Source organism: Coregonus clupeaformis, chromosome 10, assembly GCF_020615455.1.
Source record: "Coregonus clupeaformis isolate EN_2021a chromosome 10, ASM2061545v1, whole genome shotgun sequence".
NCBI lineage: Eukaryota > Metazoa > Chordata > Actinopteri > Salmoniformes > Salmonidae > Coregonus > Coregonus clupeaformis.
The window spans coordinates 42021370-42047818 of NC_059201.1; the positions used below are offsets into that span (position 1 = coordinate 42021370).

The following is a 26449-nucleotide window of genomic DNA, read 5'->3' on the forward strand; positions in this document are numbered from 1 at the left end:
TTTTGTGTATGGGTGGTCCCGGGGATCGAACCCACTACCCTGGCATTACAAGCGCCGTGCTCTACCAGCTGAGCTACAGAGGACCACCAATATGCCCTGTTCTCTACTTTGTATGAAATAACGATCACATATTTTGACATTTTAAGCTGACTTTAATCAAAAGGACAATATTTCAATAAAATAATATATTTTCTCATGTATTCACAGGTCTTTATTAGAAGAGCACACAGACACGTCTTAGTTGTCCATCATGGTCTGAAAGAAACACAACATACAGGCTCAGATGAGTTTCACAAGCCAAACAAAACACATTTGAAACACAACTGAAGAAGAACACCAATAAACTCAAACAGTGAAAGGGTTGGGGTCAAGTCCATTTCGACAATTCAGGAAGTAAATTAAAATTCCAGTTCCAATTTTCTTCAATTATTTTCTATGCGGAAAATGTAGACATGGAATTTGGATTTCAGTTTAGCTCCTAAATTGACTGAATTGCAATGGAATTGACCTCAACCCTGTGTGGTGATGTATAGCGATGTGTTTAGTGATCTGGTCATCAGCAACTCTGGTTACCTCATCAATCCACTCATTGTAGTCGGAGACGCGGGTGAAGACGGTGGGCTTCTTGATGTAGTTGCAGCCCTGGCCGGAGACGAAGCTAGCAATGCCATGCACCTCCCATACTCCCGCAGAGTTCTTACAGTTCAGTGGGCCACCAGAGTCTCCCTGGAACAGGACATGTCACTTAGAGAACATAAAACACTTCATATCTTTGAAATGTTTACCACATAGGTTGATGACAATATAATGCTCATCACCTTTGCTTGAATCTCTTGTATCTTTATTTTTTAGCTTGTATCTCTTGTATTTTTGACTCCTTTATAAATTGAAAGCTGTCGTCCATATCTTTTTAAATGCATACCTGGGCGTTGAGACATCAGCCCAACTATAGGCAACTATGGACAATGTCTGCTCCAAAATGGCCCCCTATGCCCTTTATATTGCACTACTTTTGACCAGAGCCCTATGGGTGTATGTGTCTGACTCACGTTGCAGCCTCCCACCACTCCGTCCCCTCCGGCACAGACCATGGACCTGCGAATGGACACGCCCCACCAGTCGCTCTGGGTGCACGTCTTGTGGTCCACCACGGGCATCAGGGCCTGTTGCAGGGTGTCAGGGGTGGGGCCTCCGGCTGGAACACACACAGCAGGGGGATAATGAGCATGAATGTAATGGAAGAGAACAGACATACAGTAAGCTGTCTTGGCATTACACACAGGCAAAGTCACAGACACAGATGCATGCACGGACACGCACACACACCACTCATCACTCACTGGTGAGTCTTCCCCAGCCGGTGATGTAGCAGGGGTAATTATTGGACAAGATGGTTCCGGGGGCGGGGACACAAGCCAGCTGGACCTGGTCACTCAGAGTCACATGCTCTGCCAGCTTGATCATGGCGATGTCATTGCTGGTCGTTAGGGAAATGAGAGTATGAATGGATCAGAATAGATCAGAAACTGTTACTGATTACTAGTTTACTGTTATTATGGCCATTGAAACCATATATAAGTTCAGTATTTGGAAGCCAGCTAAATGACAAGCACACAATTTTCCACCAACATGTATAAACTATTTATGAAGTAATACTTAAAAGGTTATAAACTCCTTATTCCTTATAAATCTGAATATACTGTATTAATAGTGTAAATGTAAAGTTTTACCTGTGTTTTTACAAGCCATTTTACAAGCCATTTTACAAGCCATTGCCCAACTTACCCCACTGACAGGAGGACAGGGTTATAGTGTTTGTGCACGATGATTCCTTTCTTAGCTGGGAAGTAGGCCTGAGCACTGGGCTCAGCCTCTGCCAGGTTGTGTTTGCCCACAACCACACGATAATTCAGGTTCAGACTGTATGGAGGAATAGGGAAAAAACTGGCCCATGAAGCATCATTTTGCAGAGCTTTAAGCCTACCCCTCTTCACATTGGTCAAAGACAATTGCTTCTTTTTTTACTGTTTTGTGCTGGTCAACATCTTTAAAATTACCAGCAGTGTGTCTGTGTGTGTGCTGGCTTACTCAATGCAGTGGGCAGCAGTCATAACCCAGTTGGTAGCGATGAGGGATCCACCACAGGTGTGTCTGTACTCACCATTCCTCTCATACTGCAGAGAGATCTACAGAGACAGATGATGATCAGTAGACTCTAACAGCACTTAGCAATTAGCCTAAACTTAACATTTTAGAGTCCGCTCCATCAACACTTCACAGTCAATACCATAAACACTTTCCTTTTACTCAAAACTATCAATGATTTACAGTCGATACAATGAACACTATAGTTTATTCCATCTAAACATTCCTGTAAGGTCCATTACCATTAAAAGTTTCAGTCAGTCAGCACCTCCATTACTTTACCTATTTAAAGTTACATTCAGCACTGTTTACATTTTGAAACATTTAGTTAACATTTGAAGCATCTTGAACGAAACCCATGTCTCGACATCCTCACCTGCCAAGGCCAGCTGTTGGGGCGGGCATCCACGCCATTGACCACGCGGGTTGTATCAGGCTTAATGGCTGGGGTTCCACAGCCATATGCTGCAGACGAGGAAGAGGGACATCCAGGACTTATTATATGGAGGGTTGCAGATAGATCTATGTACTGTATTTACAAGTTAGGTTTGGGGTCATTCCAATTCAATTGCAGTCAATTCAGAAAGTGAACCAAATTCCAATTCCAAATGTTCCTCATTGAAAAGCATTGAAGATAATTGGAATTTCAGTGTACTTCCTGAATATAGGCTATGTATAGGGCTGTCAAGATGTCCTATTCTAGGCCAGTGTTTCTCAGTGGTGTGTTACTGGCAAGTCCCTGAGATGCATAGACGCAGGAAGTAGGGGTACTGACAGTGCTGCAGCACCCCCTGAAAAATCAAAAGTAGTGCACTGGGCCTTTTATTAGTTATTAACAAAAGTAGTAGTTATTATTTTTATTAGTATTAGCGGACCGATATAGGGCGGGCAAAAAACTAATTCACCATCTCTGCTTTGGCAAAAAAGGTAGTTGTATAATTAAGAACAGGATCTAGCAGGATTGAATTGTTGTAATTGTAAGAGTTGTTGCCCTGTCCCTTTCTCTGCAATTGTCATTCTAACGGAATCCTGAAAGAACAAAACCCTTTCCTCAAACATTTACATCAAAAGGTGCAAAGTTATGGGCAAAGACACAAAACATCCACATCAAATTCAATATTTTTCTTGATCAAATAATATCATCCTTACAAACCACTTAATGTAATTGTACATTACTGTATTGGACATAAGCTGGTCATCTAGGTTTACACCTGAATACTTTCCATCACCATGAAGAAAGAAAAACAAAGCACAATACAGTAATTGAGTACATTTAGACAAGTGGTTTGTGATGATGTGGCTCAGTTGGTAGAGCATGGCCCTTGCAATGCTAGGGTTGTGAGTTCGATTCCCACGAGGAAAAAGTATGAAAATGTATGCACTCACTACTGTAAGTTGCTCTGGATAAGAGCGTCTACTAAAATGGAAAAGGAATGAATAGACCATTTCAGTTTTCACATAGAAATAAGTTGCATTTGCAAAGTATTTCAAGAAACTGGAAAACATACACTACTGTTCAAATGTTTGGGGCACTAAGAAATGTACTTGTTTTCGAAATGAAATCATTTTATTGGTCCATTAAAATAACATCAAATTGATCAGAAATACAGTGTAGACATTGTTAATGTTGTAAATGGCTATTGTAGCTGGAAATGGCTGATTTTTAATGGAATATCTACATAAGCGTACAGAGGCCCATTATCAGCAACCATCAGTCCTGTGTTCCAATGGCACGTTGTGTTTGCTAATCCAAGTTTATTATTTTAAAAGGCTAATTGATAATTAGAAAACCCTTTTGCAGTTATGTTAGCACATCTGAAAACTGTTGTGCTGATTAAAGAAGCAATAAAACTGGCCTTCTTGCGACTAGTTGAGTATCTGGAGCATTAGCAATTGTGGGTTCGATTACAGGCTCAAAATGGCCAGAAACTTGTCAGTCTATTCTTGTTCTGAGAAATGAAGGCTATTCCATGCGAGAAATTGACAAGAAACTGAAGATCTCGTACAACGCTGTGTACTTTCAGAAGAAAGTTATTTGTTTCTGGCCATTTTGAGCCTGTAATCGAACCCACAATTGCTTATGCTCCAGATACTCAACTAGTCTCAAGAAGGCCAGTTTTATTGCTTCTTTACATCAGCACAACAGTTTTCAGCTGCGCTAACATAATTGCAAAAGGGTTTTCTAATGATCAATTAGCCTTTTAAAATGCTAAACTTGGATTAGCAAACACAACGTGCCATTGGAACACAGGACTGATGGTTGCTGATAATGGGCCTCTGTACGCCTATGTACATATTCCATTAAAAATCAGCCGTTTCCAGCTACAATAGCCATTTACAACATTAACAATGTCTATACTGTATTTCTGATCAATTTGATGTTATTTTAATAGACAAAATACAAAAACAAAAACAAGGACATTTCAAAGTAACCCCAAACCATTGAACGGTAGTGTTTATCAAGCAAGTATTTGTATATTCTACAAGTATTATCAGATTAACTGTTTTGTACAGATAATTATCAGACTCAAGTTACAAATGCTGGTAAACACTCAAATACATTTAGTTTAAATTTTTTCACATAAGTAGTACACTGGGCCTTTACTAGTCCTGTATTAGCGGACCAATATAGATGTCATCAGCACAGGCAACAACAACAAAAATCTGCATCGTTGACAGAAATATTTGCAGCACCCCCACCTCCAAAATACTTCACGCGGCTATGCTGAGATGGTTAGCTAGCTGGAGGAAAAACCATAGCTTGTCGGTCAATATAAAACGTTTGAAAACACTGTTCCTTGAGACATAATGATAATTTAAACACACTGATCTACTTGCCATGTCTGGTAAAAATGCAAAAAGGTCTTACCGCTGGCAACGAGGGCCAAGACCAAAATGATAGAAGTCATGTTGCTGCTGTCATGAGTGCTGGTGGAACTCCTTTATACTGCTTTTTGTTTCTTATCCGTGACTGATAAGTGAGCTTCATCCAACTGGTTTAGTTAGAAAAAACTGGCCATTCTGTCCGACTGATAGAGCCAAAAAGTGCAGAAGGTGTGAGAAATGTTTGTCTGTCATTACTGCTCTTGGGCAAGTGATAATGGTCCTGGCCTTCTTCCAACTGTCTGGCTTAGATGGTCATGTAGGCCTACTCTGAACTGCTACCCGGTCAGGCCGAGGACGACCCAAATCCAAATGTGCATTCTTGCAGCCTTAGAATAATCATGTTCTTGACTTGGAAACTTGGTATACGGATTGAATAGGATTTGATTGTATTCAGTAAATATGTAAAAGAGGTGCAGCAGCAAAGGTTTATTTGTCCAAACAATTATTTTAATTATCAATTTTTTGCTAAACATAAAACTACTGGTAATGTATGTCCTTACGTGTAATGTGGAACATGACATCCAGACAGCACTACTCTATCTAAAACCATCATACAGTAGCCTTCATTTTGAAGGGTCAGCAACACCTGTTTACTTCCCAGAGTCTTCGTATCCATACTGCAAATGTTTAACCACAAGAGCACAACCAATGACACGCAATTCAATCTTTCTTTTTAACATGAATATGAGAAACTACTGATTACTGAAATGTCATGTATGAGGAACAAGTCATAGTGATAGGAAGAGAAATTGGCGTGCTCAGCTCAAATATTAAAACAAATGTGGGTGCTAGGGTCAAAAGGCATATACTGGAAGAAAGGAAAACTTTTAATGGCTTATTCTTTTAGCAACAGAGGTCAAAACAAAGACACGTTTCACCGGCAGCCTTCGTCACATTTCTGAGCAATGAAGTAGTAATGGTGGTTCAGACCAAATGAAGACAACACAGCTCCCTGTCAGTCTATGTTGCCTCTGGCACAGGAAGCATGTATGTGTATGGAGCAGCAGCAGATCCCATGTCTCAGGTTTCTTTGTTTATTGCCAGTTCCACATCACAAACACAGGAGTTCCAAAGAAACATCAATCACACCGACTTGTCTAAAAACTGTTTTCGTTTGGAGTGTCTGAGGTGTGTCTATTTGTGATGTGGTGTTTGCAGAAGGAAGTTATTTAAAGTTCCTTTCAAGCGCTGAGCTCATGGATATAGTTTCTCTATCCTGAGGGTTTAGACGGTGGACGACACTCGGATGTGGGGTGGGAACTGTTTACCAGTGTGGTATAATTTTTACCAGTCATTTCTCCCTTCCTATGTACAGATGTCATATCTTAATTTGCACAGCAGGAAATGCAAACTTGCAGTGTATTCAAGTTTTTAAAAGGCTTCTAAAGTTCATAATTGCCCTAACGAAAAATGTATCAACCCCTACAAAATTGTCCATGAATTACAATCCACATAATTCCCTGTTGCTGCAGGATTATTTTCCTCCTGTAAGAAACTGGTCAAATTAAGACAGTACATGTCACAGTTTAGTGTGAACCCCTTTACTCCACCCAACACAGGATGTAATGTTCTCCAGCACATAACCCCAACACAGAAGACCAGAACAGGTAAGTACACTCTGGTGCTGCACACAATATGGGACCCACCCTTGGCCCTGCTCTACTCTGCCAACCCCTCTAACAGACTCTTTACTGCTATGGGACAAAATAAGGAGGGGGAAAGACAGACAACATACAGAAAGGGTGGGGATAGATTCTCGACTTCTAGGGCCCGACGAGAACCATATCTCCACAAAATAAAATAAACGTCTCTGAATGGCGATATCCAGATCCACACAGCTACCTGTCCTGGAATGCGCCTGGTCTGAGACTCTGCTTGCTGACGTCACCGATGGACCCGCCTCCAGTGCTAAACGAGAGGAAGACAGACGGCAATAGACCTGCCGACAATAGTGGGTTTCAGTGGCGTGGCAAAACGGCCCAGAGAGAGCAAGAGTAGTGTAAGGAGAAAACAGGAAGAATCACTGCTCTTGGATCACCACTCAGCTCCACAGCCCCAGTTCATCATCAGCGCAGCCTCCCATGAGTTGCATCTGGGAGCGGTTTGAAGGTCGGTAGGGGAAAGGCTGCACATGGTTCCGATGAATTGTCCGTATTCGTCCCCCTCCCTCTGGTTGGATATGAAGGACTGGCAGTCCAGGCCGAAGGTGTCCTAGAATGACAAAAGGCTGCGGTTGCCATCGGGGGGCTAGTTTACCCTGATCATGTCATCCGAAGTTCCGCAGGAGCACCCTTTCCCCAGCCATCAATGGAAGGTCCTTTCCCCGCTTGTCGTACCGCTGTTTGTCTCGCTCCTGCTGATGTCGGGTCCTTGCCATGACCTAACTGTAGACCCATTGTAGCTGGTCATGATGGTGCCTCACCCATCCATCTAGGTCCATCCACAGCGTGGGGGCCTCCACACCTGAAATCACATCAACAGGAAGACTGGCATGCCTGCCACTCATTACAAAGAATGGGGTAAGCCTGGTGCTGTTATGTTCAGTGTTGTTGTATGCCTGGCGAAGCACGGGCAACTGCTCTGGCCAACGCATCTGCTCATCTTGCCCCAGGGACCCAAGGAGAGATAACACTGTTTGATTAAACAGCTCACAGGCCCGTTGTCCTGACGGCGGTAGGGAGTGGTTCGGATCTTGGCACACCCATCCAGCTGGCAGAACTGGGCTACAAGTGCGGATTCAAAAGCTACCCCCTGATCGGACCAAATCCACTCAGGACAACCCCAGTGTTGCACTACAGCTGACCAGAGGGCTTTTACAGTGGTCTCTGCAGTCTGGTCTTTTGTGGGGACAGCACACCCTTGTCTGGAAAACAGATCTGCCATGACGGGCAGGTAAGGGTAAGTATCACTAGGCCAACCCTTTTCATCACTAGGCCAACACTTTTAAACTCGGACAAAACAGAGATGCTAGTTCTAGGTCCAAAGAAACAAAGAGATCTGCTGTTGGATCTGACAATTAATCTTGATGGTTGTACAGTCGTCTCAAATAAAACTGTGAAGGACCTCTGTGTTACTCTGGACCCTGATCTCTCTTTTGACAAACATATTAATAATATTTAAAGGACTGCTTTTTTCCATCTTCGTAACTTTGCAAAAATCTTAAACTTTTTGTCCAAAAGTGATGCAGAAAAGCTAATCCATGCTTTTGTCACTTCTAGATTAGACTACTGCAATGCTCTACTATCCATCTACCCAGATAAAGCACTAAATAAACTTCAGTTAGTGCTAAACACAGCTGCTAGAATCTTGACTAGAACCAAAAAATGTGATCATATTACTCCAGTGCTGGCTTCCTGTTAAGGCTAGGCCTGATTTCAAGGTTTTACTGCTAACCTACAAAGCATTACATGGGCTTGCTCCTACCTATCCCTACGATATGGTCCTGCCGTACATACCTACATGTACGCCACGGTCACAAGACGCAGGCCTCCTTATTGTCCCTAGAATTTCTAAGCAAACAGCTGGAGGCTTTCTCCGAAAGAGCTTCATTTTTATGGAATGGTTTGCCTATCCATGTGAGAGACGCAGACTCTGTCTCGAACTTTAAGTCTCTACTGAAGACTAATCTCTTCAGTAGGTCCTATGATTGAGTGTAGTCTGGCCCGGGGGTGCGAAGGTGAACGGCAAGTCACTGGAGTGACGAACCGCCCTTGCAGTCTCTGCCTGGCCGACTCCCCTCTCTCCACTGTAATTCTCTGCCTCTGACCCTATTACGGGGGCTGAGTCACTGGCTTACTAGTGCTCTTCCCTGCCTAGGAGGGGTACGTCACTTGAGTGGGTTGAGTCAGACGTGATCTTCCTGTCTGGTTTTGCGTCCCCTTGGGTGCATGTGGTGGAGGAGACCTTCATGGGCTATATGCAGCCTTGTCTCAGGGTAGTAAGTTGGTGGCCTGTTGATATCCCTCTAGTGGTGTGGGGGCTGTGCTTTCGCAAAGTGGGTGGGGTTATATCCTGCCTGGTTGGCCCTGTCCGGGGGTATCATCGGATGGGGCCACAGTGTCCCCCGACCCCCCGTCAGTACCTGTGGGAATGTGATGTAGGACAGCATCAGACTTACCAAAATCCTCATGGGCAGAGAACACACTTGACCAATGGGCTAGGAGTGCATGGAGCTTTTGTTGCTGTGTTGGCTCCAGTCTCTCTACCGGTTGAATATTTACAGGGGGTTGGCCATCAGGCTGTAGCTGAACTGTCTGCACAGCCACCTCAACTTCACCTGGTGTTTGGGTGTGTAGCACCAGGTCTGGCTCCCCACAGATCTGAGAAGGCTCCAAGAGGGTTACAAGGGGGTAAGGGTTTAAGTTCAGCAGTCACAAGTGTAGCCTTCCTCCTTGCATTCTCACCACTGGGTGAGCAACTTGCCACTCAACTCCATCACCAGGATCCTCCACCAGGGCATAATAGTCTTTGGACGAGCTCCCTCCAACAACTCCGGCCCACAGCAACTTCTCACTGCTAGCTGGGATCCCATCGGGGTCCCTCTTGGACAGGCGTGCAGTACCTGGTCCCCCCTCAGGCTCATTGGTCTGCATGACTCAACTGCAGACAGCGAAAGCATTCTGCCACTCCTTCCTGGCAGCTACCCTTAAAGTGGCGTTGAACCCAGTGACACCCTGTGAGACTCCTTGGAACAGCACCTTCCAGCATTAGGCCATAACGGTCATCCCAAGGATGTCTTGGTCAGTCATCCTTGACAATCACAACCCCCTTAGCTGGAACTTGCACTCCTCCAACTACAAAATCCACAACCGCATAGCCAACAAAGGGGATATGTAGGCCATTGTCTGCCTTCAACGTGAGCCAGCGGAGGTCTGAAGAATCCTGCATGGGGAGACAGCCAAACCACTTCTGAAAAAAACTGACTGAACACCGTTACTTGGGACCCCGTATCCAACATACAAGGTCTTTTTTTATTTTGCTTACCTCCACTTCTACAAGAGGGCAGTTTCCCACAACAGCTGACTTTTCAGGGCTTTCCTCCTGCCTGGTGCCTGCAGCCCCGACCGCTCGCCCTACAGTGGCTGGGGGATTCCTGTTTAAAAGGGCCTGTTCATCTCTCTGGGTGGAGCAGAAGCATTTGTGGCCAGGCTGTCCACACCCCAAACAGATGGCTCTGCCCTACCGGTCCCACTGGAATGTCCTTTCCCTCCATTTCTCTGGCCAGCGACTCAGCCTTCTGACTAATGTCGTAGTAAATATTAAAATGTTATAGCTTGGTCTGACTAAAATCTTGTGCATGACCCATTTTAATGTTAGGAGCTTGTTTTCAATCAATGCTGTTCCTATGCAAGAACAATGGACAGAGCCAATATCTTCTCAAGGACAACTCCCACGCCACAGGCCACAATCTGGTTGCTCCCCACGAGACTTTCCTTTGAGAACATACACACATTCACACACACATCTCCATGCATACGCACACTCATCCTCATGCCTCACGAGTTACGCACACACACACACTGCACTTCCTTCTACTGGTCAAAATGGGGCTTCTACTCTGGACAGAGCAGACCCGCCTCCTACGCCTCGGGAACCAATCAAGGGACTAGAAGAAGGACCCCTTCCTTTGTGTTGCATTGTATAAAGTAATGCTGAAAACTCTGTTTTTGATCCCTTTCAACTGTCTCGATAAGAGGCAACTGAATGGGTCCATGCATGTAGCTTGAGCAGTACCAGCTATCTCTGTTGTTTAATAAACTGCCTTTTGCTTAAACATATTCCTCTCCGTCTAGCGTCGTTGGTTCTGTACTTCCTCTCCTGTATGGTTTCACCAACAAAAATGGTAGCAGAGGATGGTTTTTAATTCGATCTAAAAGTTGGTGCGAGAGGAAAAGGCAAATCATCGATCTAAAAACAGACGGAAGAGTGACCTGAAAATCCTGGAGAAATCAACTATTCGTCTTGGCTCAGGAAACCTGATCAGAGCGCGCTCTTCTAAAAAGGTATGCAGAGCCTGTTAAAACGAAATCTTGCATATTGTATTATAGACCAATACCAAATTATGATCAGTAGTACTGAGCGTGAGTATGAATACTTGGTAAATAATTTCCATCCTAAATGAATTAAGGCATAAATGAGATATCTGGTACTGTGAACACTGAGAACTGTGAATATTATGAGAGTCTTACCAGTGACTGAATACTGATGGTTGTATATTATGAGAGTCTTACCAGTGGCTGAATACTGATGGTTGTATATTATGAGAGTCTTACCAGTGGCTGAATACTGATGGTTGTATATTATGAGAGTCTTACCAGTGGCTGAATACTGATGGTTGTATATTATGAGAGTCTTACCAGTGACTGAATACTGATGGTTGTATATTATGAGAGTCTTACCAGTGACTGAATACTGATGGTTGTATATTATGAGAGTCTTACCAGTGGCTGAATACTGATGGTTGTATATTATGAGAGTCTTACCAGTGGCTGAATACTGATGGTTGTATATTATGAGAGTCTTACCAGTGACTGAATACTGATGGTTGTATATTATGAGAGTCTTACCAGTGGCTGAATACTGATGGTTGTATATTATGAGAGTCTTACCAGTGACTGAATACTGATGGTTGTATCATGTATTATAACGTGTAATTTTTGGCTGTGTGTTTTGATGTATTATAACGTGTAATGAATGATGGGAAGTTATAGTGAGACTTATGAGACCGAACACCAATCTGTGGAATTGAGTGAATTTGACCTAGGGTTTCAGGAACCGGGGACTGGGGAGACTGATATTGAAGTTGTGCATGATTCTAGAACAAGCGTGAGATAACTAAAGCGTGGTGTGTGCTGTGTGTAGAGATTACTGCATTGGTATATGTGACTGGAATTCTGATTCTTATGATAATAATTGCATTACAAATTATATAAATTAGCCTCTTTATATGCGAGGGTGTCATACATGAGATAAGTCTGTATTTGATACCGATAATACATCCAAGATAGAGAAAGCAAGATGGCAGGACCAAACATAACCATACCCAAATTCAATGAATACATAGAACAATGAATGACAGGGAGAGTAATGCCAGGTCCACCAAGGGAGGGAGGTCATATGCCCGCCCTTGATGTACAACAGATAGAAATGACTGATTATGTGAAGAAATTGACGGAATTTTCTGCAGCACTCTCTTCTCAGGCGCAGAAGGCCCAAGAGGGGGAGCTGTCGGGAAGTACGCTGACACTGAAGGTAAACGTGGGAGGCTGGGTGAGGGTTAAAGTCCACAAGAGAAAGTGGCTGGAACCCAGGTGGACTGGACCGTACGAAGTGAAGGGGGTTACTTCACACTCAGTCCAGGTCAGAGGTAAATTAGGCGCACACTGACACCATCTAACTCATTGCACACCAGCCCCCACTCCTTCTAGATCACTGACAGAAGTCAGAGCTGATTTGAGCAGCGAGAACCAATCCTGACAACACAATGAAGAAACCCTTATGGGAACAACAATCTCACTCAGGGAGAAGGATAACTTTTTCCCCCTGGGAGAGATTGGGAGTGTCTGAATGTTTGTATGTATGTTTTCTGATAGGAATTGGACTCCTGCTGGGCACTCCTTATGAGGTGTTGTACTTTTACATTACATTTGAGTCATTTAGCAGACGCTCTTATCCAGAGTGACTTACAGGAACAATTGGGGTTAGGTGCCTTGCTCAAGGGCACATCGGCAGATTTTTCACCTAATCAGCTCGGGGATTAGAACCAGCGACCTTTCGGTTACTGGCACAATGCTCTTAACCACTAAGCTACCTGCCGCCCCGTGTTGTGTGAAGCTATTTAGAATTACTTGTTAAATTGACTTATAATATAGAAGAGGTGGCTAAGGGATTTTTAACAGTACCAACCATGGGGGGGGGGGGGCAAATCCTCACAAGAGGTCCCAGAATTTACTGGGGACGAGAAATGCTTGATGTAATTAAAATGGAATCCAGGGATAGAAGAAATCTCCATTATATAACCAGGTGGAGGGAGAGGTATGGTTTTGAGGGACGTCTGGACGGAGATAAACTCGAATCCATGCTTAAACAGATACATAAGGTGTGTAAAGGAGAAATGAGCAGTGAGAGAGAAAGAGAGAGTTGCGAGGGGAGGGGCTGGAGAGAGCGAAAGTGTGGCTTTTGGAGCGAGGAAAGACTGGAGTTGGCTGGGAACACCACGGGGTGATTATTTGAGAGGTGCCTGTGGGTTTCTGACGAGGGATGAGATGGGTGAGAAAGTAGAGAATATTTACATTTGCATTTTTGGTGATTTGGCAGACGCTCTTGTCCAGAGCGACTTGCAGGAGCGATTGGGGTTGAGTGCCTTGCTCGAGGGCACATCGGCAGATTTTTCGCCTGGTCGGCTCGGGGATTGGAACCGGCGACCTCTCGGTTCTTGGCGCGGCGCTACTGATCACTAAGCTGCCTGCCGCCCCATATGAGTTTAAGGTTGTGGCGTTGTTTGATCATGTGATAAGGTTTAATTTGTAATCGGACCATAACTAAAGTGGTTGTAGAAGTAATGTATAGGTAGGGGAGAGCCAATAGGGGGCTCCATTGAACTATTATGGTTTATTTGGCATTTCAATGGCATAAGGTGAAATCTGTATGCATGAGGGGAATTCGATTATGTATTATTATAGTATTATGGACACTCCGTAATAAATAAACTGAACCAAACAAGACGTTACTACAGCAATAGAGAATAGTTAATGTTGTTACGTTAGTTCTTAAACCCGATGATAGAGGAAAATGCAGAACGCTGTTAGAGTGTGTTTTATTTAGGCTACTAGGGTGTTTGAGACGGAAGGGCTGGCTAGATGGGGGTGATGACGTGGCTGGATGTGCGACGTGAAAGTATTTACTTTGAGAGAATCGTAGATGGTGTGGAGTGACTGGCGATGTCCCTGGTTCGAACACAGGTAGGGACAGTAGACAAAGCTTTCGCAGTGGGGCTATATACCTAGATTACTATGTGGATGTGAAAGGTTGAATTAGATAGCTTAAATAGAAGTATTCTAGAAAAGTCTATGAAAATATGTTATAAGGTTACCATGCGCTCTCCCCGAAGGAGCAAGGGGAGGGTGAGAGACAGTACAGTTCAGATGGTATGAACATTATTAAATGTATGCTAATCAACGATAGCAAGTATTTGTTTTATTAATTAGGGCATAATCAGAGAGAACAGTTAAATAAATTGAATAGCGAACTGAAATGGTTTAGCGGGAAAATATAAATGTTTGGTACATGTAGCAGAGTTAGGGTAATCAATTAAATAATAATTGTATACTCGAGGAATTTTTAGTGGTTTTATAGATTAGTTATGAGGAATTAGATTGATACAAACAATTATTGATGGGTTAAGACTGGGGATAACCAGGAGAAAGAGATTAGCTCATCTCGTTGGAATGTTGCCAAGGGCTAGGGGAGCAGTAGTGAAGTTAGGCCGTATTTAGGTCATAAAAGTGAGCTACCAAATTAAGGCCTGGCTATTTGTGGTTGTTTTTCAAATTGGGTTTTCAAATAAAAAACAACACACCTAGTATGATGTTTATAAAGCCTTGTTTCAATTTTGGGGGTTTCCAGCAGGTCAAGGGTTATAGGTCTTAAAGGTGCACACAGTGAATTTTATGGATTTTTTAGGTTTTGGCTGAGTTTGGGGTATATATGATTTCTTATGAGAATGAATGTCATGAGGACTTAATGAACACTTGGGATAACTAACATTTATGAAATATTTAGAATAATGGTAATTGTTTAGTATACTATGGGATTAAACAGTTCGTTAAATGATTTCAATGGCCTCTGAACTCTGTTTTAACATTCTGGTGTTAATTAATCACCCACACTAGTACATTCTAAAGGCATGAGAGGAAGACTTTAAGATAGTTTATTTTACTAAGTTGAGGGTAATTTATAGTACTGTGAAAATTGTGAAGAAGATTATAATTTGGTAATAATATATTTGATTTGAACCATAAATAACAGAAGAGAGAGTGGAGGAATGGCAATTGGATAATGAAATACCAATATTAACTAAAGTGATTGTTTAGGTAGGTGGTAATATTGACACATGGCCAAATCATGTGTCAAAGAGGGGGATGGTTGGATTAAATATTAAATATATACGAAGGAGAGGACAAAATACTTTTAAAAAAAACATGTATGATAGTTTATTAACCACACCTGTATGTCAGAGGTTTTGTGCCCCACAGGTGAACTAAAGGAGAAGGTGACCCACTCTATCTAACCAGGAGACTGAATCAGGCCTGGCGGGAAGGGCCCTACCAAGTACTGCCTTTGCCAGCAGAATAGCTGAGAGATCCATCTGGGTGCATGTCACACACTGTACAAAACCAGCTACACCTGACGAACAAACACAGAGTTAGGAGAAAGATCCGATCACCACTATGGTCCGGGGGTTGCCTCATTACGAAGATTCCCTTACCCTGTCTGATCATCCCTGTGTGAGTTCGATAGAAGGTAAAGCAATGGGTTGGCCTCTGGCATCTGACATGTTCTCAGGGCAAGGGTGGGGATTCACAGGTCTCCCGACGGTAGGTAGCTGTCTGATTGTGGGGGCCATATTCCTAACACACACGGACCCTCCTGTTTCAGCCAGAAGTGGTAGTTAACCTAACACAAGTTGAAAAGGCATAGGAGACAGCTAGACGTAGGGAAAGGGGAAATTCTAGAGTAAACCTCTCTGAGGGAGGTAGTGAGACCGGGGCTGTGGTAAAGATAGTGCAAAACTATAGACCTGGAGGAAGTAGTACAGGTGGAAACGGGGTATAGAAATCTTAACCTGTGGTTGGAATGGATTCAGTATATGGAAAAAAACTATGTCTAAAGAGGACTGTTTTGCCTGTGGGACAGCCAAACCAGGGTTAACAACTACTCCGTTCCCCTTGACAGGCTTTAACTCTCTGTCAGGTTTGTCCTCCATGCAAGCCCGATAACAAAGTCATCCCGACCTGGGTTGCCTCAATTTGAAGTCACGGGATTCTAAATTGTTTTTCTAGTCTAATCTCTCTTCTTTGTTGCAGCCAGAGGATTTTAGGAGCCAAAAAACCAGACCCGTGCTGACATCTGATGGATGTGTGGTGATAACTGATTGTGAACTCACCTACATACGCAAACAATCAAACGTGTCAGAGACTGGTGAGTTGTCACATAGAAAGTAGGACCTCCTCCCGGGATCCTTTGATGAAAGGATATACAGGTAAAAGTCAGTAAATTAGAATATGTTGAAAAACTTGATTTATTTCAGTAATTGCATTCAAAAGGTGTAACTTGTACATTATATTTATTCATTGCACACAGACTGATGCATTCAAATGTTTATTTCATTTAATTTTGATGATTTGAAGTGGCAACAAATGAAAATCCAAAATTCCGTGTGTCACAAAATTAGAATATTACTTAAGGCTAATACAAAAAAGGGATTTTTTAGAAATGTTGGCCAACTGAAAAGTATGAAAATGAAAAATATGAGCATGTACAATACTCAATACTTGGTTGGAGCTCCTTTTGCCTCAATTACTGCATTAATGCGGCGTGGCATGGAGTCGATGAGTTTCTGGCACTGCTCAGGTGTTATGAGAGCCCAGGTTGCTCTGATAGTGGCCTTCAACTCTTCTGCGTTGTTGGGTCTGGCATTCTGCATCTTCCTTTTCACAATACCCCACAGATTTTCTATGGGGCTAAGGTCAGGGGAGTTGGCTGGCCAATTTAGAACAGAAATACCATGGTCCGTAAACCAGGCACGGGTAGATTTTGCGCTGTGTGCAGGCGCCAAGTCCTGTTGGAACCTGAAATCTCCATCTCCATAGAGCAGGTCAGCAGCAGGAAGCATGAAGTGCTCTAAAACTTGCTGGTAGACGGCTGCGTTGACCCTGGATCTCAGGAAACAGAGTGGACCGACACCAGCAGATGACATGGCACCCCAAACCATCACTGATGGTGGAAACTTTACACTAGACTTCAGGCAACGTGGATCCTGTGCCTCTCCTGTCTTCCTCCAGACTCTGGGACCTCGATTTCCAAAGGAAATGCAAAATTTGCTTTCGTCAGAAAACATGACTTTAGACCACTCAGCAGCAGTCCAGCTCTTTTTTCCTTAGCCCAGGTGAGACGCTTTTCGCGCTGTTTCTTGGTCAACAGTGGCTTGACACGAGGTATGCGGCAGTTGAAACCCATGTCTTTCAAGCGTCTCTTGGTGGTGGATCTTGAAGCCCTGACTCCAGCAGCTGTCCACTCCTTGTGAATCTCCCCCACATTTTTGAATGGGTTTTTTTCACAATCTTGACTAGGGCGCGGTGATCCCTATCGCTTGTACACTTTTTCTGACCACAGTTTTTCCTTCCCTTTGCCTCTCTATTAATGTGTTTGGACACAGAGCTCTGAGAACAGCCAGCCTCTTCTGCAATAACCTTTTGTGTCTTTCCCTCCTTGTGCAATGTGTCGATGGTCGCCTTTTGGACAGCTGTCAAATCTGAAGTCTTCCCCATGTTTGTGTAGGCTTCAGAACTGGACTGAGAGACCATTTAAAGCCCTTTGCAGGTGTTTTGAGTTAATCAGCTGATTAGTTTGTGGCACCAGGTGTCTTCAAAATGTAACCCTTACACAATATTCTAATTTTGTGACACACGGAATTTTGGATTTTCATTTGTTGCCACTTCAAATCATCAAAATTAAATGAAATAAACATTTGAATGCATCAGTCTGTGTGCAATGAATAAATATAATGTACAAGTTACACCTTTTGAATGCAATTACTGAAATAAATCAAGTTTTTCAAAATATTCTAATTTACTGACTTTTACCTGTATATTGATGGGATCCACAATCAGATCGCAGCTGGGTTTGAATCAAGTATTTTCTGGTGGTCAAACAATTAATAAAAATGTAGATTGGATAAATTATATTTCATATAACCAGCAAAAGATTTATTAACCACACTCGTGATGCAATAAAGGGATTAGCTGAGCAGACAGCGGCAACTAGCTTAATGACATGGCAGAATAGAATAGCTTTAGATATGCTTTTGGCTGAGCGGGACGGGGTTTGTGTTCTGTTTGGATATATGTGCTGTACTTTCATCTCCAACAATATAGCACCGGACGGGCCCGTGACCAAAGCGCTTGAGTGACCATCACCACGCTGGCGAACGAACTGGTTGAGAACTCTGGTATTGATAGCTCCATAAACGGTTGGTTTGATAACATATTTGGTAAATGGAAAACTATTGTTGTGACTATTCTGGGTGAAGTTATGGCCTCTATGGGTATACTTGTTCTTTGTGGATGTTGCCTTATTTCCTGGCTGAGTGACTGGTTTGGTGAGTACTCTTCTATGGTGGTTACTGGATTTCTGACCCTAGTAATTGTGTTTTTGCTGTTAATGTGTTGTGCTGCTTGCATCGTCCCTTGTCTCAGGAGGTCAGCGGTAGGAGTGGTGCAGGCGTCAGGTATGATGCTGTTGTTACCGGCCCAGGATGATGCAGGTGACTCTGCTACTGACTCTGAGACCAAGCTGGATGATCCATGTTTTGCCTAGTAAAATACATACACGCATTTATTTTCAGTTCTTGCTCATTTATTACCTTATGTTTTTACTAACCACTGTGATTGTTTATTCTTCCTGATGTGAAGGTAAAGGATTCCTGGGTGGCTGGTAGCCAACTCAGTACATGTTAGGTGTAGGGGAGGAATAGAGGGTTAAAATTATTATTTTTATTTTCTATTAACATTAAATGTTGTGATTTAATTTCCATATCTTGTTATTCTTAAGGGTGATTATACTCTGTTTAGAGTGACACCATAAAATTGTTGGGTTTTATTTTTTGGATCTGTATGTGATGAATAGCTTGGAAGGAATGCATTAATGAGGAGCACTGTACTGATATGGATTGTTTCACATAACAGGCAGATAAGAACACTCTCTCTTTGTTGTCTGTGAAACTGTCCTTGAACATGGGTACATGGAGTACAGTTTTTGGGGGGCTCGTCCTTTTGGGTGCTGACTGTTGTACTATTAATAAAAACGTCGATAGAATTAACTGCATACATTAATGTAAAAAATTAGGCAATTGGACACAACAAGGTTTTGAGGCGGTGCATGGCCAGTTGGCTGCAACCTCTCTCATGGCTTTCCAAAATCGTATTGCTGTCGACATGCTCCTGGCTGAAAAAGGAGGAGTATGTGCTATGTTTGGTGAACAATGTTGTACCTTTATTCCCAACAATACAGCCACAGATGGCAGTTTGATAATTGCCCTGGAAGGGTTACGAACTCTTAATGGCAAAATGAAGAGCCACTCAGGGGTGGATACTTCAATGTGGGACTCTTGGATGGATGCGTTTGGTAAATATAAAACGCTTGTTTCTTCTATACTTGTATCCATCTCAATTTTGCTGCAATTCTAGTGCTTTGTGGATGCTGTTGCATTCCATGCATACGGACGCTGACAACCAGGATTATAACCACCGCTATTGATCCGCATCCTGCAGATAACGGTCAGATGTTTCCTTTGCTTGCTATTGACGATGCTGACCAAGGATATCTGGATGATGAATAGCATTTAAGCTTTTTGTCACGTCTCTTGTGAGACGTGAAGAGGGGGAATATAAAACTTTATCTTCTGATAAAGTTTTCCCTATTTTGCCAATTGCAGCATTTAAGCTTTTTGTCACGTCTCTTGTGAGACGTGAAGAGGGGGAATGTAAAACTTTATCTTCTGATAAAGTTTTCCCTATTTTGCCAATTACACTGTTAGCTTGTGTCACGTCTCAAGTTTTCCTTCTTTACTGTTACTTGGTCACGTCTCTGGGGAGACGTGAAGAGGGGGATTTGTCGTAGTAAATATTAAAATGTTATAGCTTGGTCTGACTAAAATCTTGTGCATGACCCATTTTAATGTTAGGAGCTTGTTTTCAATCAATGCTGTTCCTATGCAAGAACAATGGACAGAGCCAATATCTTCTCAAGGACAACTCCCACGCCACAGGCCACAATCTGGTTGCTCCCCACGAGACTTTCCTTTGAGAACATACACACATTCACACACACATCTCCATGCATACGCACACTCATCCTCATGCCTCACGAGTTACGCACACACACACACTGCACTTCCTTCTACTGGTCAAAATGGGGCTTCTACTCTGGACAGAGCAGACCCGCCTCCTACGCCTCGGGAACCAATCAAGGGACTAGAAGAAGGACCCCTTCCTTTGTGTTGCATTGTATAAAGTAATGCTGAAAACTCTGTTTTTGATCCCTTTCAACTGTCTCGATAAGAGGCAACTGAATGGGTCCATGCATGTAGCTTGAGCAGTACCAGCTATCTCTGTTGTTTAATAAACTGCCTTTTGCTTAAACATATTCCTCTCCGTCTAGCGTCGTTGGTTCTGTACTTCCTCTCCTGTATGGTTTCACCAACACTAACCTGAGTGAATGTCATCCCTTGCTGTCACCACGCATACTTTTGGAGCGACTGTTTCAGAGGGCCCTCCTTTAGACCTGTAACGAATTGGTTCCTAAGCGTTGATTCATCCTTGGCAGAGCTGTCCGGTTCTGATTGGAGCCGTCGGCTAAACAGCTCCCGTGTGCACAGGAGGTAGTCGCCCATAGGCTCATCTCCCATCTAGTTACAGTCAAAGAAGCGGGACTGGAGAGTGGGTGTAGGGGTTAGGCTGCCAAACCGGTCCTGTAATGCAGCCCACAAAGAAGCAGGTGAGTTCCTCTGGGCTTGACTAAACATGGTTTCTCTTTACACAAGCATCTAGAGCCCCCATGATGAAATCAATCTGCTGCTGTTCTGCCATTCCTTGCGCCCTCAATATTGCTTCCATTTGTGCTCGACACTCCCCAAAGCTAACTACACTACTCTCAGCAGAAAATATGGGAACCCAGGGTGAACACATGAACCAAGGCATTGCTAAGGAGTATACTGAGGTAGTGGGCTTGCCACTGAAGGACTAGAGCCTTCTGCCCCCTGTGCTCCATCCCCTAGCTGAGCCATAGCACCCTGTGCAAGAGAAGTGTGCTTGGAGAAATCCTGCCGACTTAACGCCACTTAAAGAGGTGTCACAGTTTAGCGTCAACCACTTTTTACTCCACCCAACACAGGATGTAATGTTCTCCAGCCCATAACCCCAACACAGAAGACCAGGACAGGTAAGTATGCTCAAGGTAAGTTTTATTTTAAATTCACGAGTTAACATGGGTCGGACCCCGTTTCCCCCATCTCCCACAGCAGACTGCATGATTTCCCGGACTGTGTCGACACAATATAGCCAATATATAGGTTACCCTCCCTCTGACTCCCTCATGTAAATAGCGGGAATGCAAAAGTGACACACGGAATTATTCTGATATGGCACTGCAACAATATGGTAAAAAGCACTACAAATCTCACTCCACTGCACACTGAATTATTCTGATATGGCACTGTAACAAGATAGTTATTCTAAAGGGAAGGCACTGCAAACAATATGGTGAAAAGCACTACAATCTCCCTCTGGTGCTGCACACAATATGGGACCCACCCTTGGCCCTACTCTACTCTGCCAACCCCTCTAACAGACTCTTTACTGCTATGGGACAAAATAAGGAGGGGGAAAGACAGACAACATACAGAAAGGGTGGGGATAGATTATCGATTTCTATAGCCGGACAAGAATAATATCCCCACAAAATAAAATAAATGTCTCTGTATGGCGATATCCAGATCCGCACAGCTCCCTGTCCTGCAACGCGCCCGGTCTGAGACTCTGCTTGGCGACGTCACGGAAACCTGCAGACAATAGTGGGTTTCAGTGGCGTGGCAAAACGGCCCAGAGAGAGCAAGAGTAGTGTAAGGGGAAAACAGGAAGAATCAAGTCCCTTATTTGGCGGAGCTAATGCTCCTAGATGTGCGTTGTACCAATGCCTCCCGGTCCTCTGCTCTCGGATCACCACTCAGCTCCACAGCCTCAGTTCGTCGTCAGCGCAGCCGGGCACTTCCTCCCTCGAATTCGCCAGTAAGACTTCTCGTCCCGAAGACACTGGTCCAGTGCACACCCAAGACATGGACCCTTGCATAGGGGACCGATCCCCACGGAGAGACATTTCCCGCTCAACTCCAAGCCCCGAACGCCACAAAACACAGGGTTTTTAAAGGAAATTACAGCCAATCCCCAGCTACTGATTAGCTAACTCGCTGCAGGTGCGTCTAATCACACCAGCCCCGCCACCCACTTATCCACTTATCTACCAATCCATCTCGTGACAGACATACAGTAGGTACATGCAAACATTTTGTTTGAACCCTTTGTTGGCACAATTATGTTGTCCAAAAGCACCTATAACTTGTAGCAAAACACTTCTTGGATAACATTTTGTTTGATAAAATAGACAAGAAATGTAGAACAGAGAGATACCCCTTAGTTTTGTAAAAACACAATGTTTTCTTTTCATAAAGCAAAACATATTATCATACTTTCCCTCACCAGGCTCTAATTTGAAACCACACTACCATAAAACATATCAGTGTGTCTTATTTTCTGGGTAGCTTGATCCCACCCCAGCTTTCCTATATCTACCCTCCAGATCAGTTGGTGTGTGAGGTCTTAGCAGTGGCATCTTGAACATTCACAGAATACCGGGGATTTCTGTGACCCACTACCCAAAGTCCACATCTTATTACTCATCTGCCAGTCTCTAAAGGTAGGAGAAGGATATGCACTGATGACATGCCATTTTAGGTCAAGCAGGGAATGTGCCTGGGCAGTGTATTCCAGCTCATCTTATTACCAAAGGTTCTGTCAAACTACCCGGCCACAGACCATCATTGGCCGTCTCCCTTATGGCTCTCAGGCTTAAGCCACTGACTGCCTGTGTGCCCCACTTGTCTTAACACGTTCTCAGGACTATCCTCTTTCCCTCATCATCATCACCACTGGGTTATAACGCGGCATTGCGTGGGAAGCGAGATATTGAGAAGTGTCCAGTGAAACAAACTCTCAAGTTACAACAGTGAAACTTGGTTGTGTGGAAACAGAAGCCTACATCAGTTTTGAAATCATATTGAGATTGACTTCTGTGATTATTTCATGCATTAAAAACTCATTGGCCAATAGAAAATAGTTTGCACAGGCCATCAACTTTCACTAGGCTGTTATAGGCATTGTCATCCTTTACAAGGCAGACACTTGTCATTGCAATGCCATTGGCTGATATCCCATTGACATACTGTTCCCCTGTTACTAGCAGAGGCCCATAACTGAACTCCATAGTAACCAGGCTTCCCACAGCAAAACAAGCTGAAATGTAGCCTCACATTGAAGTACTTTACCATTTTCTTTTCAGGACAACCAGGGCTATAAGTAGAATACAAAATTTTTTGACATAAACAGTTGCATTCATGAGTTGTATTGACAAATGTTAATAAACAAATAAGGTCTGCCAAGCAAAAACCTGATCAAAAAAGTAATTTATAAGAATGCCGTAAGTACAGAAATTGTTTACTCAGTGGGAAATGAATGTCCAACTAGTCAGTGACAACTGTGTGGAGTTTGGAGTTTGTTACAGCAACTATGTGAGCTTATTACAGTATTATAGACATTATGTCCTGGGATTTCCTATGATCTTCTATGTAGAAGAACCCCTTACCTTCTAACGACTCTTGTGTAGATTGTGAGCGCCATAGAGCAAAACGTGAGTCTCAGCTTTTCATAGATGGGTCATAAGAGTTTGTAGCTCATCATTCGGACTCTACAGACGTTTTTGTGAGAAGAACCGCCCCGGACCCCGCCCCGGACCCCTTCTGCGCTTGTCTCACAAACACTGCTCTAACTCAGCCCCCGTTAATCACACATAGTAATGGTTGGTATCATCGGAGACAGAAGAATAGACAAATCCAATGGTACAACTACAAGACTGTAGCTCAAACACACAATGTTTAAAAGGGGTTAGAAGTCCAAAACGCGCCGGTGTGACAGTGGGACTCAACAGGCAGTAGCTGAGTCAGCTCTTGTCCATGTGAGCTACGTTTGGCAGAACACAGCAGGCTAGCGTGTCATGCTGCCCAACACCAGCACACAGGGGGACATCTGTCCCTATATTTAGCCAGCGATGGGTGATACTATTACATATTGAACTACAGGATCCTTCCGACTCGGCAGATTGCAGGGGACAAGGGGAGAGCCAGGGGGAATGGGAGATGGGTGAACGAGGGCCAGAGCAGGTTGTGGGCAGTAATTAAGACCATCTGCGTTCAACCTGAGCTATCTATGACAAAACTAAAATCCTCTCAGAACAACTCCTAAACCCTTCATCTTGCTTTGCCCTGTCAATGGCAAACACAAACATAAACCCAACTCTTAGGCATTTTTTTAAGACATTTGTTACTAATTCATCTTTATTATTTCGCTATTCAAATATATTACATTCTGTCGGTATAAAGTGTTTATTCCTGTATTGTCATTCTGTTTTTTTTTTACTTAAGAAGAAACACTCCTACACATACAGTGCATTCTGAAAGTATTCAGACCCCTTGACTTTTCCACATTTTGTTACGTTACAGCCATATTCTAAAATTGATTAAATAGTTTTTTCCCCTCATCAATCTACACACAATACTCCATAATGACAAAGCAAAAACAGGTTTATAGATTTTATTAAAAATAAAAAACGGAAATATAACATTTACATAAATATTCAGACCCTTTACTCAGTACTTTGTTGTAGCACCTTTGGCAGTGATCACAGCCTCGAGTCTTCTTGGGTATGACACTACAAGCTTGGCACACCTGTATTTTGGGGAGTTTCTCCCATTATTTTCTGCAGATCCTCTCAAGCTCTGTCAGGTTGGATGGGGAGCGTCGCTGCACAGCTATTTTCAGGTCTCTCCAGAGATGTTGGATTGGGTTCTGGCTGGGCCACTCAAGGACATTCCAAGACTTGTCCCGAAGCCCCTCCTGCGTTGTCTTGGCTGTGTGCTTAGGGTCGTTGTCCTGTTGGAAGGTGAACCTTCGCCCCAGTCTGAGGTCCTGAGCGCTCTGGAACAGGTTTTCATCAAGGATCTCTCTGTACTTTGCTCCGTTCATCTTTCCCTCGATCCTGACTAGTCTCCCAGTCCCTGCCGCTAAAAAACATCCCCACAGCATGATGCTGCCACCACCATGCTTCACCGTAGGGATGGTGCCAGGTTTCCTCCAGACGTGATGCTTGGCATTCAGGCCAAAGAGTTAAATCTTGGTTCCATCAGACCAGAGAAACTTGTTTCTCATGGTCTGAGAGTCCTTTAGGTGCCTTTTGGCAAAGTCCAAGCAGGCTGTCATGTGCCTTTTACTGAGGAGTGGCTTCTGTCTGGCCACTCTACCATAAAGGCCTGATTGGTGGAGTGCTGCAGAGATGGTTGTCCTTCTGGAAGGTTCTCCCATCTCCACAGAGGAACTCTGGAGCTCTGTCAGAGTGACCATCGGGTTCTTGGTCACCTCCCTGACCAAGGCCCTTCTCCCCTGACTGCTCAGTTTGGTCGGGCGGTCAGCTCTAGGAAGAGACTTGGTGTTCTTGGGGACCTTCAATGCTGCAGACATTTTTTGGTACCTTTCCCCAGATCTGTGCCTCGACACAATCCTGTCTTGGACCTCTACAGACAATTCCTTCGACCTCATGGCTTGGTTTTTGCTCTGACATGCACTGTCAACTGTGGGACCTTATATAGACAGCTGTGTGCCTTTCCAAATCATGTCCAATTGAATTGACCACAGGTGGACTCCAATCAAGTTGTAGAAACATCTCAAGGGTGATCCATGGAAACAGGATGAACCTGAGCTCAATAGCAAAGGGTCTGAATACTTATGTAAATAAGGTATTTCTGTTTTTTGTTTTTAATAAATTTGCAAAAATTTATAAAATCCTGTTTTCGCTTTGTCATAATGGGCTATTGTGTGTAGATTGATAAGGACATATTTTTATTTAATCAATTTTATAATAAGGCTGTAACATAACAAAATGTGGATAATGGGAAGGGGTCCGAATACTTTCCGAATGCACTGTACATATTTGGCAGATGTAATATCAAGGAAAAAAGCTAAATACATATATGACAGGAAACACTCGATAGTTACATGATTGACACATCAAACATCCCAAGTGGCACAATAATGCCACGTTCAAAACAACTGGGTACTCGGAAATCTTCGACTTCCAACTTCAGTTCAGTGCGTTCAAGACAACTGAAAAAAAAAGAGCTCGACTGGGAAAATAGTTTTGAATGGTCATCCAACTCGGAATTTCAATTCGGAAACATGGGCATCCTTCTAGAACTCTGACTTTCCGACCTGAAGATCCCTGACATCATGATTTGACCTCGTTTTTCCAGAGTTCCCAG

General features: G+C 43.5%; 1 protein-coding gene across 2 annotated transcripts; it reads right to left on the reverse strand.

Moving 5' to 3' along the window:
* Nucleotides 1–152: 152 nt before the first annotated feature.
* LOC121575102 (chymotrypsin-like elastase family member 2A) lies at nucleotides 153–24612 on the reverse strand. 2 transcript variants are annotated; one of them, XM_041887950.1, is made up of 8 exons: nucleotides 23725–24612; nucleotides 2522–2610; nucleotides 2089–2186; nucleotides 1786–1920; nucleotides 1341–1477; nucleotides 1050–1195; nucleotides 574–726; nucleotides 153–255 (listed from the first exon to the last, which is right to left on the reverse strand). In XM_041887950.1, the coding sequence occupies exons 3-8, from the start codon at nucleotides 2109–2111 to the stop codon at nucleotides 238–240; spliced, it is 612 nt and encodes a 203-aa protein (XP_041743884.1). In that variant the 5' UTR covers nucleotides 2112–2186; nucleotides 2522–2610; nucleotides 23725–24612; the 3' UTR covers nucleotides 153–237. The 2 variants fall into 2 exon arrangements, with proteins under 2 accessions (XP_041743884.1, XP_041743883.1); XM_041887949.1 differs by lacking the exon at nucleotides 23725–24612 and adding an exon at nucleotides 5015–5081.
* Between the last annotated feature and the right edge of the window lie 1837 nt (nucleotides 24613–26449).

Excerpts from the sequence above, each read along its gene's own strand:
- LOC121575102 (XM_041887949.1), bottom strand. The coding sequence starts at position 5,054 with ATGACTTCTATCATTTTGGTCTTGGCCCTCGTTGCCAGCG. Across the intron at positions 2,611-5,014 it reads CTTGGCCCTCGTTGCCAGCG|CATATGGCTGTGGAACCCCA; the intron begins GTAAGACCTTTT and ends CCTCGTCTGCAG. Across the intron at positions 2,187-2,521 it reads CCAACAGCTGGCCTTGGCAG|ATCTCTCTGCAGTATGAGAG; the intron begins GTGAGGATGTCG and ends CTGTCTCTGTAG.